Here is an 18,836-nt window from a genome sequence, read left to right on the forward strand (position 1 = left end):
AATAGTATTGCACTTATTTAATTGCTAATATTTTTGGAGACACTGTATATAAATTGTAATAAGATTATTTTGCATAATATGGTCACAGATGGCAGCTTGTAGCCATTTGCATCACAGAAATACAATCAAGATCTTCTAGACTTCTAGCATGTAATTACCCCTCTCTTAATGACTCAATCCCTCCTGCGAATACTAATTGAAAGGAAATCCAATAAAATATGGGTAACTTTCATTAATAAATCATTAAAAAAACATTATATAATGTTTACCTAATCATTACTAAATATATATTAACATATCTAGAAATATGAGATAATGTGCTTGTTAATGTTAACTAATGAACTTATTAAACATTATCAAATGATTAACAGATCATTATTTAATGTAAACTAAAATGCTTACAAATGTCATTAAACTTTCAATTCATATGATCGTGTTTTTTTTTTAATCTTCAAATAATTTTGAAAGATGGTTTACAATGATTTAAAGCTTCATTAAGAAATTGTTAACAAACATTATATAAAACTTAACAGATCATCAATTAATGTCTACAAATGTCATTAAACTGTCAAAAAATGCATTTTTAAAAATCTATAAATTTCCTTTACAGAAATTATAGAATATTTACTAACTTATTTGTTAATGTGCTTTTGAATGCTTGCAAATATCATTAAACTTTAGTTCACATATTAGCTAATGCTCTTTTTAACATTTACAAATGTTGTGAAAATATAGCTTATAAGCACTTTACAAACTATTCATGTTAATATATTCATTAGCCATTAATCACAGTCTGTAAATGTCATAGATTTGGTCTTTGTTTGTTGTTAACTTCTACTATTTGTATTTTAAATCATTTATTAATAATTTGTTCATGTTTTTGCAGTACCCAACCTAAAGTGGAAACTATTCATCAATTGTAAATATTTATAAACATTTACCAATCATTAGTACCTTTATGAGCAGTCATTTTGATGGCCAAAAAAGTGTCCCAAATGACCAGAATTCAACCTATTTTGACATATTTACAAATCATTTATTAATAATTTGTTCATGTTTTTTGCAGTACCCAATCTAAAGTGCAGACTATTACAGATTAAATATTAATGCAGTACCCAATCTAAAGTGCAGACTAGTATATATATATATTATATATATATATATTAATATATATATATATATATATTTTTTTTTTTTTTTTTTTTTTTTTTTTTTTTTGTTAGTAGTAGTAGTAGTAGTTTTATTGGCACTGGACTTTTTGGTACTTTAACAATGCTTGTGTAAATGCTTGGTAAAGACATATTATACATTGTAATTTGCGTGCAAAAAAATTTTTTATCACCTCAACATTTATATTAGTATACTATTGTGTATCATTAAACAGAATATTCCTTGAGTCATACATCAATAGGAAAAAAAATAAATAAATTTCAGATAAACAGATTGAATTGTGTTCCCTTATAGTGACCCCCGTGGGTAGGTTTAAGGTTGGGTAAGGGGTCAACAAGTGTATTGTTGACCCCTTTCCCACCTTAAACCTACCCATACCACCAAACCTGTCCCTAACCTTACCCGTATCACAGCTCAACAGTGGCAAAGGTGTTGTACATTAACAAAAGCTTGTAATCATTTTATAACATCTGTTAAAATCATTTGTAGATTTTCAAGATGTGCATGACCATATGAATTAGAGGTTTAATGACATTTGTAAGCATTTGAATGTACATGAAATATTAATTATTATGTAATGTTTAATACAATTATTAGTAAACATTAACAAGCCCATTATTTTACATTTCTAGACATGTGAATATATGAACTAATGATCCTTTAAGCATTACATAATGTTTGTTAATGATTTATTAATAAAAGTTATTATAAAGTGTTAGCAAAATATGCCATTGGGGTTGAAAAAGTCTGAGACCACATTAATTTTTTATAAAAATGCAAAATAGAAGCATTGATTTATACAGTTCAAAAGTACGATTAATGGCACTTTTATAATATTACTAAAGATTTCTATTTCAAATAAATGCTGTTCTTTTGAATTTTATATTCATCAAAGATTTCTGAAGAAATTTCTAATGGTTCCCACAAAATGTTAAGTAACACAACTGTTTTAAACATTAATAATAATAATAATAATAATAATAATATCAAATCAGCCTATTAGAATGATTTCTGAAAGATCATGTGACACTGAATGCTGGAGTAATGGCTGCTGAAAATCCAGCTTTACCATCAATAGAATTAATATATAATATAACAGCTATTTTAAAATAAAAGTTAAAAAAAAAGTACAAGAAAGTATTCAAACCCCTTCATTTTTCCCCCTACATCAATCTACACTCTATACACCATAATGACAAAGCCAATAACAGATGATTAACATCTTTGCAAATTTATTAAAGATGAAAAATGTAAATAATCCCAATGCATAAGTGTCCATACCTTTATCTGGGACAGTTGAAATTTAGCTCAGGAGCATTCATATTGCTTGTAAATGTTGTCACACTTTGAGTGAAGTTAACCTGTGGCAAATTCTGTTGAATGGGTATGATTTGAAAAGGCACACGTCTTGATAAAAGGTCCAACAGCTGAAAATGCATATAAGAGCAAAGACCAAAATGCTCAATGCACCAAAATATAGAGATAGCCTTAATGAAAACCCAGTCCAAAGCACTCAGAACTTCAGACTGGGCAAAAGGTTCACCTTCCAACAGGACAATGACCCTAAGCACACAGCAAGAGTGGCTTATAGACAACTCTGTGAATGTCCTTGAGTGGCCCAGCTAGAGCTTGAATGCAATCAAATATTTCTGGAGAAACCTGAAAAGGTGTGTCTGCCCCCATCCAACCTGACAGAGCTTGAGAGGTGAAGAGGCAAGGAGAAGAATAGCAGATTATTGCCAAATGCTAATGTGCAAAGCTTGTCGCATCATAGCTAAAAATACTTGAGGCTGTAAAGTTGCTTCAGCTAAGTAACGAGTTAAGGGTTGAATACTTATACAATGTGCTTATTTCAGTTTATAATTATACATTTACAAAGTTGTTACAGTTCTGATTTGCTTTGCCATTATGGTGTATGTACTGTAGACTGATGTGGAAAAAAGTAATTTAAAGCAGTTTAACATAAGGCTGCAACATAACAAAATGTGGAAAAAAAAAGGGTTTGAATACATATGCAAGGCACATACATACATTTATATTTACATTTAGTCATTTAGCAAACACTTTTATCCAAAGCGACTTACAAATAAGGACAACAGAAGCAATCAAAACTAACAAAAGAGAAACAATATGTAAGTGCAAATGACAAGTCTCAGTTAGCCTAACGCAGTATATATATAGAGAGAGAGAGAGAGAGAGAGAGAAACAATATGTAAGTGCAAATGACAAGTCTCAGTTAGCCTAACGCAGTATATATATATATGCACACACACACACACATATATATACACAGACACAATGAAAATCAAGAACATAGAATAGAAAAAAGCAGAAAGCTAATGGGTTTTTTATTGTTGTTTGTTGTTGTTGTTGTTGTTTTTTATATAAAAAACAAGATAAATAGATAAAGTAGAAATAAAATAGAATAGAAAGTGCAAGTTAGAGGGTCAAATAAAGATGGAACAGATGTGTTTTAGTCGTTTCTTGAAGATGGGTAAGGACTCAGCTGCTCAGATTGAGTTGGGCAGGTCATTCCACCAGGAGGGAACAGTTAATGAAAAAGTCTGTGAAAGTGATTTTGTGCCTCTTTGAGATGGCACAATAATCCATTGTTCACTTGCAGAATGAAAGCTTCTGAGGGCACATAACTAGTAACATAACCAGAGCCAGTGATGTTTTTGTAGGCAAACATTAAAGCCTTGAATTTTATGCGATATATATACATACATGTACACACACACACACACACACACACACACACACACACACACACACACACACATATATATATATATATATATATATATATATATATATATATAGTAAGATACATTATGTAATTTGTTTACAACATAAATGTAATATTATAGAGAACAAAAAAACATAAAACATGCTACATTTGTTTTCTTAAGTGTGTGAGTAACATATTTCATAGAAACACTTTAAGTCTTAATGCTGAGCTAATATTAGGTTCAAATTCTTCTCTATTTGAAGCTGGGACAGCTGGAAGGGGTAATTGGCAGCTGGAATTTTCCACATTGAGTAGTGTGGCAATGGACTGGGGCTGCGACATGTAGACTGGGAACAGGGATCATTGTCAGGGGAATCACCCTCTAATAAAAGTGTGTGTGAAACCTACGGATTCTACATTGCAGCTGTGCTTCTGTTTGGCCCAATCAGTGGTTTTCTGTGGTTAAATTAGCTAGACCAATGGCTTAACCATCCCTTCAAACTGTGTTGGCTGTGAATCTTGAATGTCTCATCACTGCAAAATAAAATAACATCCGTCGACAACAGATATGCTTTCAGTGCAAGGCCTATTAGAACTACAAAACAGTTTCCTAATCAGTGTAACAAAGTGACTTTGCATCACTTTGAAACAGATAGCAATGTGAAGCCTGGTTGTGTGTCGGTAATAATCTCTGAAGCGAGAGATGATGGTGGCTCTCATCGGAGAGGTAAAAGCACTGGTGATCATTTGCTGTGTGACTCATAGGCAACTTCTATCAATCAAAAACCCGAAGGACGTCATCGTGTTCTAAAGCAGACAGTGCATGCATAGTGTCAGTTCAATTAGAGCATAGCACTGAATCCTTCAATGGTATTACATTCCGTTTAGACTCTACAGGGACTGTTTAAGACTGTTTAAGACTACACAGTGAGTGTCAGAGATGAATAACTATATTAAATCTGTAGAAGAAAAATGCAATGCAAATTTTCCTTACCTAGTGAAAGCCATGTGCTATTGGATTCTTTTATTTTTAGTAGTATACTAATATATATATATATGTGTATATGTGTGTGGTGTGTGTGTGTGTGTATTTAACATGTATTGTTTCTTAACATGTATGTATATTATATATGTGTATATATATATGTATATATTATATATATATATATATATATATATATATATAAACATATATGTAAGGTATTTGCCTTGTAAAAAATAAATAAATATATACAAGGTATTCTGCCTTGCACGTGAATTCAGTTTGTCCATTAACTTTTTTTTTTTTTTTTTTTTTTTGATTGTTTCCACCACAGAATAAAAAGGTAATTGTGACTTTTTATCTCACAACTTTTTTTCTTGCAAATGTGAGTTTAAAAATTTTATATCTAGGAATTCTGAGTTTATATCTTTTGAGATCTTAACACAGGATTGCAAGGGGGGAAAGTCTGAATTATGAATTTATTTATATTAATAAGTTTCCATAAGTTACAGACATAAGTGCTAAGAATAAATAACATGATCCATTGAATAAAATGCCAGATTAGTAGATGCAGAAGACGAAAAGCATAAAAAGAATTGTGGTCTTCTAAATTTAAGAGAAGATTCATAATTAATGACCTTTAAGCAGAAGAAACAGTCAATTAAAAATGCATAATTGAAGGTTAGTCATTATTTAATGATGCCAGAGCTGCTAGCAATTGTTTTCGGGGCTTTTTTTATTTTATTTTAGATCATTATTTTATTGCTGCCAGCAGGCTGAAGCATCCTGATAAAACCTAAAAGTGTTCCAGAGCAGATTTTGGAAGGCAGCTGACGGTGTTCAGGTGGAGAATTTTGTGGAGGGAAAAATCATTCATTCATGAAACCTAGCAGGCCTGGACCTGGAGAGTGTGACAGCACAACCACTGTTCATAAACATCTCTGATAGAGGAGAGTAATGACATTGCGGGTCTGACAGCTGAGCAAAAACTGCTTCAGTTAGAGCTACAAAGAGGGCAATGCTGTTGCGGTTGTCACGTCAAATTTGACAATTTCATACCAAGACCTGGAATCTTTTCCAAAACACATAACAATAGTTCTGTTGTTGTAGAAAAGGAGAGTAATCTGTTTGTGTTCAAATCTGATTCCTTAAAAAATAACAATAGTGGCAAACCAATCTTAGTAATTGCACAGAATAGAACAAACTGAGTCTTGAATAACAACTAGATTAAATTCAACCACCTAGTCTAAGTGCTTTCTAGAACTTCTGCTATCTTTAGCCACAGAATTAGACACACCCCTTCTTTCTACAGCAATTTAATTATCTGTCAAGCATCTGTTTTAGCCTTCTGAATCTCAATATCCTGCAGCCATGAAAAGTGATGTTCACTTTTGCATCTTAATTTTCTTCGGTTCTCCCATTCATTTAAGGATGTTTAAGCCATGAATAATGAGAAATCACGAACATTTCACAACCTCCAAACAATGAAAATGCTACAAACTCATCCCGCACTACCAACTTCTGGCTTCCCCTATATGAATTGCCCACTGAGAACGTGCAAAATAATTGACAAGCACCTCAGTGCTTTCTGATTGCTAAATAATAAATCTTTTTATTTTACCGTTTAAAGAGTCAAAGGTTGTTACAGAAATCGGCATGACAGGATAGTTATTTATTTTACTGATATCTTTCAGTAAAAATAGACTGGTATGTTCTCAGAATTGTGAGTTTATATCTCACAGTTCTGACTTAATGTCTCAGAAATGCAGGTTTATATCTCACAATTCTGAGAAAAGAATGTTGGAAATTGCAAGTTTGTAACAGGGAAAAAAAGAGTCAGAATTGTGATATTACAAAGTTGCAGTTACCTCTTTTTTCTTCTTCTTTTTTTTTTAATCCAGTGGTGGATATGGGCTTCCATAATTTCTGTACACCATTCCATAATAATAATAATAATAATAATAATAATTACTTACAGTACCAAACTGTAAAATTTGGAATTCATGTAAATATATAGTTAAATATATGTGACCCTGGACCACAAAAACAGTCTTAAGTGTCAATTTTTCTAAATTGAGATTTATACAACATATGAAAGCTGAATAAATAACCTTTCCATTGATGTGTGGTTTATTAGGAACGGACAATATTTGGCCGAGATACAACTATTTGAAAATCTGGAATCTGAGGGTGCAAAAAAATCTAAATACTGAGAAAATCGCCTTTAGAGTTGTCCAAATGAATTCTTAGCAAAGCATAATTTTTTTTTTATTTACTTATGGTAGGAAATTTACAAAATATCTTCATGGAACATGATCTTTACTTAATATCCTAATAATTTTTGTCATAAAAGAAAATTCAATAATTTGGACCCATACAATGTTTTTTTTTTTTTTTTTTTTTTTTTTTTTTTTTTGGCTATTGCTACAAATATACCCCAGCGACTTAAGACTTGCAACTTCAAATGAAGTATCATTTGTAATATATTCATATTATAGTCCACTATAGATATGCAGACATGCACATCTTGAGAGAAATGCAGTTCATGTTGTCATTAATAGCCTATAATGCAGAATAATTGTTTAGACCAATTTATGTCCCTAGCTGTTTTTCTTGGTTTCATAATGACTACTTTACAGTCTCAAACTAAAACTGCTTTTGTCTTCACATTAGGCAGAATTTTGGCATTATGATTTCAGCAGAGTGCTGGAAACAATCCTTGGAGATTTTTACCATGCTGACTCACTCCATGCAATTTCTGCAGACTTTCTGGCTGCACATTTATACTTTAAAACCTTCCACTTCCACAGATCTGAAGGACCAGAGCAAAATCTGAAAATGGCTAGTTAGTGGCTATATGTGTACACATAATCAAAGCAGCACTCGGGCAGCCTGCGTCATTCAGATGATGGTCGGTTGGTCTAATATGTCACAAGAAAACATTTCTAGCGCTGTTACACCAGCGTCACCACTGTGCCCTGTTGACACAAGGCAGGAAGGATGTGTGGATTTATGATGTGCCAGATTCTGACCATACCATCTGCCTTTTGCAGACAGGATTTTGCAGGCCATGCAGTGTCTATCCAATTTTAGCTATTCAGATTTGGTGATCATGTGAGAATTGTAGCCTCTTTTTCCTCTTCTCAGCTGGAACTAAACTTCTTTGCATAGGATTAGGAAAGGAACTTGGAAGAGCTGCACACAACACTACAGACAAAAGATTCATCCTCACAACAGCATCTATACTGCTTATATTCAGTTAAGTTACAACTGTAATATGCACTGCAAAAGTTTGGAATAATATCGTTTTGTTTTTTGTTTTTTTAATGTTTTGAAAGTTTCTTATGTTCACCAAGGCTGCATTTATTTATTACAGCAAACTATTTCAAATGGATGCTGATCATGGGATGTTCTATTCATAAACAAATCCTGATAAAATATAAAAAAAATATTAACCAGAAGAAATATTTTCAACAAGCAGAATGATTTAAAAAGGATCATGAAACAGTAAACACTAGAGAATTACTGCTAAAAAATGCAGCTTTGCCATTACAAGAAAAAATATATTTTAAAATATACAGTAATAGTAATTTTAATTTGTAAGAATATTTATGTATACAATATAACTGTTTTTACTGTATTTTGATCAAATAAATTCAGCCTTGGTGAGCATGACCATCATCTCTGATGTTGTATTTAATGTTCATGTCATATGATGATAAGACAAATCCCAAGACATCTATGTAGAATTTAAATTTCAGATTTTTTTTTTTTTTTTATTATTATTTTTTATTGATATAAGCATCTGAGCAACTCCCTGATGCCATCAGTGATGACAACCCGGAAGGCAACATAAAATATTTAAACTCTGACTGTGATTGACATTCATGTGCAGTGTCTCCCATATTCTTAATGTGTATCCCAGTACTATTTTTCCAGAGTTTCTTCACCTAATCGCTTCCTTCCAACTCCTCATCAAGGGACCTTGTGGCTCTTAATTTGCCCCTCAGCTTTTAGTATGCATCTGGACTTACAGGTGGCAGATTGGCAGCTGCACAGCATCAGTAGAAATGTCATTAAGTCTGACTTTACTGCACAGAGTTCATTTTTATTCAGAAAGCTGTCATGAAAAAAAGGGTTTCTGCTGCACAAAAAAAAAATGGTATTTGGTACCTTTTATTGTAGACAGCATGATTAAAATTCACCAGATATACAAATGGAAAAATGGCATGATGTGTTGAGGCATGATGTGTTGAGGGGTTTTGCACACATAAAACATGATATATTACTAAAGTTTTGTTTTTCAGTGTTACTGTTTTAGTAGAACTGCAATATAGAAAGATCATGAGGAATGCTTTACCGATCAGTGCTGTAACCTGCATATAAATTAATTATGTTTGAGAGTGTTCAGTGTTCAGTGAACAATTCCTAACATTTCAAACATCCACAATGAAGAACCTTTTGTGGAATGATAAGGTTCCATGGATGTTCTTTATTTTTAAGACTGTAAGGAATGAATTTCTGTAAAAGCCTATTTGAACCAATATACATGTTTTTTAAATTCTGTACAAATAAAACTGACATGACGTTGTTCTGAAAAATGTATGCTACTGATAAAAAGTATTATGCATTGCAAAATGAAAACAGTCCTCCCGTGTGCAACAATAATACAGAACCCTCTAGTGGTCATATGAAGATCTGCACAAGTTTGCGACGCGTCACCAAGTTCTGAGAGCTGGAGGAGGAGACCTGGAGCACTGGGGTCCACACCGAGTCTCTGTAATCCAGTTTGGAGTGGTCGAGGATGCCATCAGAAGTAGCCTCTCCATAAGACCTGCAGTGCATCGGCACTGTGGTTTTATAGACTTCGGAGCATATTAGTTGCTTATTAGTTTATTCTACCTCAAAATAGTTTAAAAACAGTTCAAATTATTTTACAGGTTATGCCACCACATAAAAAATGTAGGTGTAACAAGGTGATTAACTGGCAACATTTTATAAATAGGCTTTGTCTCACAAAGTAACGGGTCTATCTGAAGAATCTGAAAACACCTTCCAAGAGTGATGATGAAGATGAAACCCACCATGAAGCGACCAGTCAATACCTTCGGAACAAACCAGTAAAAGTCGTCTTTATGGAGTTTTAAAATGACATTTTCTAAACTGCTGAACGAGAGCAAGGATGAATTCCGCTCGGACTTTCTCTCCAATATCAGCAACACAACCTGTGAGGGCATCACCCTCGACTCTCAAGTCATCGGTGTCGGAGTCTTTCTGGCCGTTTTCATTTTGGTGGCGATCGTCGGAAACATTTTGGTTATTCTGTCGGTGCTGTGCAACAAACATTTGCAGACGGTCACCAACTTCTTCATTGTGAACCTGGCCATAGCGGACCTTTTGCTTAGTATCATTGTCCTCCCGTTCTCCGCGTCTCTGGAGGTGCTGGGATGCTGGGTGTTCGGTCGGGTCTTCTGCAACATCTGGGCAGCGGTGGATGTGCTCTGTTGCACGGCGTCTATTTTAAGTTTGTGCATTATATCTATAGACAGGTACATCGGGGTAAAGTACTGTCTGAAATACCCCACTATCATGACTGAACGGAAAGCAGGTGTCATACTCGTGGTGGTCTGGGTTTCCTCAATGGTGATTTCCATCGGACCGCTTTTGGGATGGAAAGAGCCTCCACCTTCTGACGAGAGCATCTGCCGCATCACGGAGGAACCGGGTTATGCTCTGTTCTCCTCTTTATTCTCCTTCTACCTCCCGCTCATGGTGATTTTAGTCATGTACATTAGAGTATACATCGTGGCCCGCAGGACTACAAAAAGTTTGGAAGCGGGTGTGAAACGGGAGAGAGATAAATCAGTGGAAGTGGTGCTGAGGATACATTGCAGGAGCATGCCGGAGGATTCCAGCACGAACTCCAAAACCAAAAATCACCCGTTCAGAAGTTCACTGTCCGTGAGACTCATGAAGTTCTCCAGGGAGAAGAAAGCTGCTAAAACCCTCGCCATCGTCGTGGGGATGTTCATTCTTTGTTGGCTACCGTTTTTCTTCGTTTTCTTTGGGTTGTAGCAGTTATATGGTTTGTGATGTAGCAGTTATACTCTCGTTTGTTAGAGCAAAAAAATAAACCGTGATATGTAGCAGTTATACTCTGTTTGATATGAGTGTAAGAAAGAAAGAAAGAAAGGGATTTTTCTTCGTTTTGCCTTTGGGTATGTAGCAGTTATACTCTGTTTGTTATGGGTTTCACATAAATTATCACAAAGTAAATGGGTGTACACTTGTGGAATTTCTATCAAATTTCTATTTCTTCCTATCATAATGAAATAAATTAATCCTCTAATTATCAAATAAGATTATACTGGATAAAATAGAACGCAAACATTTATTTTATTTATTTATTGCATTGCTACTGGAGAGTTAAATGAGAGAGCTATATGGGAGTTTTAAAATACTTTTATTTACTTTTTATTTGTTCATTTTTTTTTTACGTTTTTATTAATATTTTTTTATTGTATGTTATTACACAGACATTTGAGCCTACTGGTAAAAATGTGTTCTATACTTGGTTTATATTATGTTGTTCCTGTATGAGACAATTCTCATTAAGAAACATGGTTCTAAATTAGTATAAAATTTAAATCGAATAATTTTGGTAAATTATATCGTTCGTACTTGTTAAATTTTATTTATATTTTAATATTTTTAATTGTATTAATAATAATAATAAAAAATGCTGGAATTGAAAAGGGAAAAAAGCACTTGAGCAAATAATTTGGTAACTGACAATACTATAAGCTGGTATGTTATATAGGGGTCGATGATTTTACAGTATGGCCAGTTTTATGCCTTAGGATGCATATAAACTGCACATTTATCTCGACACAGTGTTCATGTTTTACTCCGTGGATATAGGCAAAATAGAAATGTGTAGCCTAATACAAAAAAAAAAAAAAAAATGGTAGAGCTGTTTAGTCATCGTTACTTTTCTCACTAAAGAAAGCAGTTCCACGCATCACTTTACTGTTGCATTCACAGTAAATACGATTAAATTAGAAGGCAAATGTGTGCAAATGGCCTGAATGGGGTTTTGAGCAGGATTTGACAGCAACTCCATCTTTAAGTACTAAATTTGAAGGGAGATTGTATTGATGTGTTACACTTGCTTAACGCTGTTGATCTTTGCTTGGATAACACTTTATGATCCAAATAAATAATAGTGCATATTGGAGTGCAAGAACAAATGCAAAATCAATCAAATACAACCAAATAGATGCTAATATGTACTAAATCAAATAACCAAAAGATTTTGTGCAATTGCTCACTCCAGAATTTTGCTGAAGAAACATTTGTAAAGATTCTATTATGTACTAAATAATATATGCTAATGTTTTTTTGCTATATATATGGCTATATATATATATATATAGCCAAATGTCTTTCTTCTTTATGCAACCAGATCATGTTAAAAAGAGCTATTGTTTGATTAATTATCTTTATTAATATGTTGCCTTCATGTGTGACCATGACGTAACTGCACATAACAACAGTACACACACTGACCTGTGTGTTGTGAAAACAAAGCATAATAATGAAGGCATAAGTGAAAGGCTTGTGAGAGACATATAATTCCCCCCTTTTTATAAAGGCAATGGCATCAAGGGTACAAGTACAAGCTTATAGTGGTTTCTTCATAATAGTAGTCTCATAATATCCCCGCCCCTTTTATCAAAAAATCATTTGGTTTTCATGTCCTCAAGCAGCCAAGAATGAGTTATGGCTCATTTATAGTTATATTACCCATGATTTTATGATATTAACACACTAAACACGCAAATCAAGTGCTAACAAAAGCATGTACTGTAAATGCAAAAGTTTCAAACATATATACACACACACACACACACACACACACACACACTGTATATAAAACACTGTCAGTCCATAGTAATGAATTAAAATCATCCTGTAATCAAACCCCTTGAAAAACATGCATTTTGTTGGGCCACACAATTATTAAGTTCTGTGCATCCCAGAGTTAAATGATTCCTACACAGAAAAAAAGGAGATTTGGGGATATTCAAATGATTCCTACACAGAAAAAAAGGAGATTTGGGGATATTAGTTTTGGGGATATTATTGATGCAGAGATGATTAATTGCTATAAGTATGCTCAATAAAAAGAGGCCAAAAAGTGTGCTAGAAATGGAAAAGAATAGTCTCCTATTACATTAAAAATGTTGGTGTCACTGACATCATTGTCTGAGGCATGAAATGGGTACATCTTCAGTAGCAAACAAATTACCACAATTATAATTTTGACTATTATTAGCAATTTATAATTAAAATATGCATTAAAAAGAATAAAAATACATGGATGGCATTGTGCATTCCCCACAATGTATTGGTTTCCCCCCAAACCCACCATCCCATCCATCTCCAGGGTAATCCAAGAGTGTGGTTTTTGCCTGTCACTGCTGGTATTCCACTCACAGTCACTATGGGGAAAAATAGGGCAGCAGTGGTTGATAACATCTCCTGGCAAGCTTTGCATGTGGTGCTGGTGAAAGTCTAGGATCAACTCCTCTTTCGGCCCTTTTTTTTTTTTTGAGGTTAGAGTCAATGGTTTGGGAAGGGAGACTTTGTTCAACCAGAGAAAAAAAAGGAGGGAGTTTTTACTCAGGTTCCTGACCTCCTTCTGCCCAATGCTCCACTGCCTTAATCACGGCTATTAATGAGTTGAGTTAAAGAGGGTGCTTTCGTTTTCCAAAGCCTCAGCAACAGCCAGCCACCAGGACAGAGGAGGGATATGACATGGCTTAGATCCTCACGTACTGTATGCTGCAGAAGCACAAACTGTGAGGCAATGCATTATAATGACAGAAATGAGGGATTGACTGATGGTAAGCCATGCTTCAGTGTGAAAGCATTTAAAAATCTGGGGGAACATTCTTATATTTAAACAAATCAAAATCAAAAGTGCTTCTGTGATTCATTTACAGTGCTCTCTAAAATGCTTGATTTCAATTCAATGTTGTCATTCACTGTTGCTCATGGCAATGCTGTATATCAGTCCACTAATCCGGGTAACTACAACTGGCATTACATTTAGCTCTCACATTGTGGGCTTGTTCTGTTTTGTTTCATATAAAGGAAATTTCCACTATCTTACGTCTCAGTTAGTTGTGGTGAAAATGACCTCAGAGCTCTTCAGTATTAATATTAAAGGTAAAATTATGGAATAATTTCAACTCAGTTTAATGTTTCATGTCCAACATATTTTGGGGAGTAGCTGTGCAATAAGCAGGGAAAGTATAATCAGCTGGTCATTACTGCAAAATAAACCACTTCATGGTGATATAAGGCCCCTCTGCTCCTCTTATATAATTGTACTTTTTGTAGTAAGTTTTTAAAATGACAAGTCTACCCTCTAAACGATGGTCACATTTTTGGCATTAAGATGCCCACCATGTTATTGTTGAGTTACAGGGGAATGTTTTTTGTGCTGGACAGTGAAAGTCTTATTTCTGATGACAAACAGAAGTAAATGTTCCTGCTCTCCTAAAGAAAATTACAAATTGCTTTCATGAAATTACAAGAGAGTTAACACTGCAAGGTTTATTCATTTTATTATTTAATAATTGCAAATATTGTCATTACATTATAGTAATGTTTAGAGTAAACATGATTAATCTAGTGCAGCAAGTCCAGAGGATATAGAGAATGACTGCATTTTCTGGCAATGTCAAATTTTGCAACATTATGAATTAAAATTTTTGTTATTTGGTCATTAAGTTTCCCAAATCCTATCTTTTTAGACTAAAGTGAGCTATCTCTGCGAATGTTGTAAGAAATGTTTTAATAGTGTCTTTGATTTAAATTTCAGCAGCAAAATGAGTTGACATGTCTAAATTAATTTCTATACAAAACCTTTGCGTGCCTGTCAAAATAATCTTGAACTTTGCTGACCAAAGCTGTTATGTTAGCCTCTAATACATTTAGATCAAATTGACGCTTGCAGCTTGACAGGAATGCAGCTTGACAGGAACTTACACATGTAGCCAATAACCACAGACCATGTTAAAATATGTCTTGGGGTGATCAGTATTAGATGAGACAACTTTAACATGTGGCTACCTGCCAAACGCTCCTATAGCTCAAATGGCTCGTGCCAGGCAAATGCTTCTAGAAAGCAAAGACTGCCAGCATGCGTTCAATACTCTCAGCTTACAGCTGTAAATGAATTGCTTACCTGACTGCTTTGGGTTTTGAGGAACCCAGATAGGGATGCCATATGCGCTGTTCATACGGGACACATCCTGGCCAGGATTTTAATATTGTATAAAATATCCAGGTTTAGGCTGTTTGCACTGTGCAGGTCTATTGTTGTGTGACATACATGAGAGCTATAGAGAGCAGAGCAGACGACTGCTTATGCTTTCAAATCACTCTCGCACCTACTTTGGTGTCTTTTTATGATCGCTTCAAGTCAAACAAACGAACAAACACGTGCCCATATTTGCATCGCTTTGATCATTCCCTGTAGATCTCACCTTCTCATGCACAGCCCCAAGATTGGTCGATTATGTGCAATACCTGCAAGTTATTGGTCAAACTGCTTTGGATGTTTTAGGCAATATTAAAATCCTGGCCAGGACATGTCCCGTATAAACGGCAGATATGGCCACCCTAAACCCAGAATAGTTTAGTCTGGTCAGGACATGTTTCATGGAGAGTAGTTTTGATTTTTTAAGTGCTTTATGTGGAATTCCTAAGATTTTGCACTGAAATTTTGGAAGAGTAATATGGTAAATTTTTAAGGTGTGATTTTTCAGCATTTTCTAAGTCCTTTCAGCAGAATTCCTCAGATGTTCACTGAATCGTTCCATGGGCTGGCCTGTACATGAAGTTGCCATATTGTACATGATGCTCTGGCTAAAAGGAATGTGTCTCATAATTACAACAATTACCAAAAAGGAGCTTTCCAGAGGCTGGCTTTCATCTCAAAGTCACAGTTGCAACCAATTGACGACCTCTAGCCAAGAGTGAGAGCAGCATATCTCTTTGTTCATCAAAATCTGTTTCAACAAGACCACACTATTCCCAGTTCTCCTACTATCTATTCCCTCTAGTGCTATTTTTATACATCTCCACTGACAGGGAGGTATTCTGACCTCTCGTGACACTGAAATGCATGGCATGGGCGATGACAGCTGTTTTATGTGTGAGATAATGCAGCGCTAGCCTCCTCTCACTCTCTGTGGGGAAAGCACAAGGCAGTGAGGAGATATTGGCAACATACAGTATGTGGTGTCTGTCGAAGGTAGATGGAACGGAAATGTGCAGGTAGTGTAGATGTGTGGGAGGACAGGATGTGAACAGAGACGCAATGTAGACAGATTCCATCTGAGCCCAAATCCATTCAACCCAAATCTCATGGTCTGTATCTTAGGTTTGTGCAGGCTGTTCGTTTTGGGGGTAAATCTCAGTTTAATATGTGGTTCTGGTTTCATTGTGAACAATTCATTGGTGCATGTTATTCCAAAGAAAACCATTTCTTGTAATCTTTGATCAGAATGTAACAACTTGCTTCTTGTCTGCAACGACTTTATATTTCCACTGACGTCACATTGGGTAATGTTAACCAATAGGTGAATAGCTATTTAAGTAATGTTTTATCAGGCCTGCATTTGGTCCACCCACTTTTCACAATCCAATCAATTCCCAATGGATAAAATCAAATCTTGCCTTACATTTCTTTTCATTAAACATCCTTCACTCAGAAACACATCAAATCACTGGAGTGAAATAGGTTGCAAATGTCAGTTCATGTTGATTATAATGACTAATGGCCTTGTGTGGCCAGTCTATCAAAGGTAATAGTGATTGTTTAGTTTGGAAGAGAATTGGGGAATGACATATTGGCATCGCTCCCACATCTCCTACAAGCAGAAAAAAAAAAAAAAAAAAAAAAAAAAAAAAAAAACTAAAGAGAAAACATGCCACATACTATTTAAAATGCATCAGACTTCTCTAGCAAGCTGAAGGAGAACAATGTGCAAAGTATATAATCTGTCTGCTGGGTATAATTAGGCACACATGGTTGAAAATAGCGAACTCGCGGATTTGAACTTTTCAATGTGTGGGAGGAGAATGGTAGCTTCAGGCTAAGTTTACTTGAGCCACAGTGTTATTTCCAATGTAAATAATCTTGCTTGAGCCGACAACTAAATGTTTTTTCACCTCCCTCTCTTTTTTTTTGCATCCTCAGGCTCTTTCTTCCCAGCTCTAAAACCCTCTGAGATGGTATTCAAAGTAATCTTCTGGTTGGGCTACTTCAACAGTTGCATTAACCCTGTAATTTACCCCTGCTCAAGCAAGGAGTTCCAGCGCGCCTTCACCCGCCTGGTGCGCTGCCAGTGCCAGCGGCGCCGCCGCATCCTGCGCCGGTTCTACGACCAGCGCTGGAGAACAGCAATGCGAGGAGCCCGGAGGGACCCGCACAGAGACTACTGCTCTGGATTTCCCTTTCACGAGCAGTGTGGTAACACTATCTATTCCTGCCAGAGCAAGAGCCGGCCTCTTAGTCTGAAGAGCTGGAGCTTCTTCCCCCCTTTACAGAAGTCCTCCATCCAGCTGAAGGAGAAAATGAACAACCTTTCCAATAAGATTAAGAACGGGACAGGGAAGAGTAGCACATCTGCTCTGGCCCGGACAGAGATTGACACAGTCTCCATGGGGATCTATAACGACTGCGGCGATCAGAGCGGCTACCAAATCTACGACCTCACAGAGTGCTACGGCCTGAAGGAAACAGACATCTAAACAAAGACAGAGATTACTGTCTGTTTACTCTGAGAGCTCTGACCCACTGCCAGTTCTTAGGGCTTTTTTTTCTTTTTCTTTTCTCTCAAAGACTAGTATTCTTGTTATGTCTTAAAGTACACAGTCAGAAAGCAAATGTGAGTAAAAAATGACATGGGCAATTTGTGTTTAAAGAAATTAATGTATTTTCACATGGATAGTTTAAAAATATTTCTTTAAAAATGGGAAAAGTACACTGAATGGAAAAATTATGGGGGGGGGGACTTATCTTCACTGGATCAGAACGAAAAGACTCATAGCTGCTGGGTATCTGTATACCGTGCTGTCCATGTGGCCTTTGAGAAATAGTCTGTCAGGTGTTTCAAACTCTCTGATGACCAGCAACGGTTTAAACTGTTTTTACAAAGAGAGATTATTACAGTTTCTTTGACTTGTTGTCCATTGAGTGTGAATGGAAAACATATTTGACTGTGATGTATTTGAGAGACTGTTGAATCCATGACACTGATTTGTATTAACGATTCACTGTGATTCACAGTGCTGTGGAATTCACTTTTAAATGATTCTAAATTGATTCAGATACATTTAAATGTGAGGCACAGTTTGTAACAAACTGATTTTGTGCAGATGTTTTCAGTATTACAGAGGGTAGTTCAATACTGTGCTATTCATGTGCTATACATCCTGTTCTCATTTCAACCATGATATTTAACTCATCCCTAAATGGACCAACAGAAAAAAGAAAAAAAAAAAGAACAAGAAGAAAAGAAAAAAGAGTAATTGATAATTCATGGACTACAACTTTTGTGTTGTTGAGAAAAGCTTTGGGTATCTTTGTAATGCTGATGTGACAGTGTCTTTCAGTGTCAACTATTAAACATAATAAATCTGAAAGGAGCATGCAGTTGATCAAATATATTTGATCCTGAAAACAATGAATCCATTTTATTCAAACAACCATCCCATAGGAAAGATAAAATCTAATTATATCCTTTTAATAATGTTATTTGTGCACAGCAATGAGATTACACTGAAATCAAGTACTTACTATATCTTGTCAGACTTTTCTCCTGAGAAATACTTAAATCGATAGTTCACCACCCCCAAATGAAATTTAATGAT

General features: G+C 35.1%; 1 protein-coding gene across 1 annotated transcript; it reads left to right on the forward strand.

Moving 5' to 3' along the window:
- Positions 1-9,150: 9,150 nt before the first annotated feature.
- Positions 9,151-18,608, forward strand: LOC109065998 (alpha-1D adrenergic receptor-like). Its single transcript, XM_042717151.1, has 3 exons — positions 9,151-10,931; positions 11,080-11,101; positions 17,161-18,608. Exons 1-3 carry the CDS (start codon positions 10,032-10,034, stop codon positions 17,712-17,714), a joined length of 1,476 nt encoding a protein of 491 aa, XP_042573085.1. The 5' UTR covers positions 9,151-10,031; the 3' UTR covers positions 17,715-18,608.
- The last annotated feature ends 228 nt before the right edge of the window (positions 18,609-18,836 follow it).

The sequence above is a fragment of the Cyprinus carpio genome, chromosome B1 (assembly GCF_018340385.1).
Source record: "Cyprinus carpio isolate SPL01 chromosome B1, ASM1834038v1, whole genome shotgun sequence".
In the NCBI taxonomy this organism is placed as follows: Eukaryota; Metazoa; Chordata; class Actinopteri; order Cypriniformes; family Cyprinidae; genus Cyprinus; species Cyprinus carpio.

What these genes read in the sequence shown, in the direction of transcription:
- LOC109065998 (XM_042717151.1), top strand. Translation starts at nt 10,032, where the DNA reads ATGACATTTTCTAAACTGCTGAACGAGAGCAAGGATGAATTCCGCTCG. An exon ending in TCATTCTTTGTTGGCTACCG is followed by an intron (nt 10,932 to 11,079) that starts TTTTTCTTCGTT and finishes GAAAGAAAGGGA; the next exon opens with TTTTTCTTCGTTTTGCCTTT. An exon ending in TTTCTTCGTTTTGCCTTTGG is followed by an intron (nt 11,102 to 17,160) that starts GTATGTAGCAGT and finishes TTGCATCCTCAG; the next exon opens with GCTCTTTCTTCCCAGCTCTA.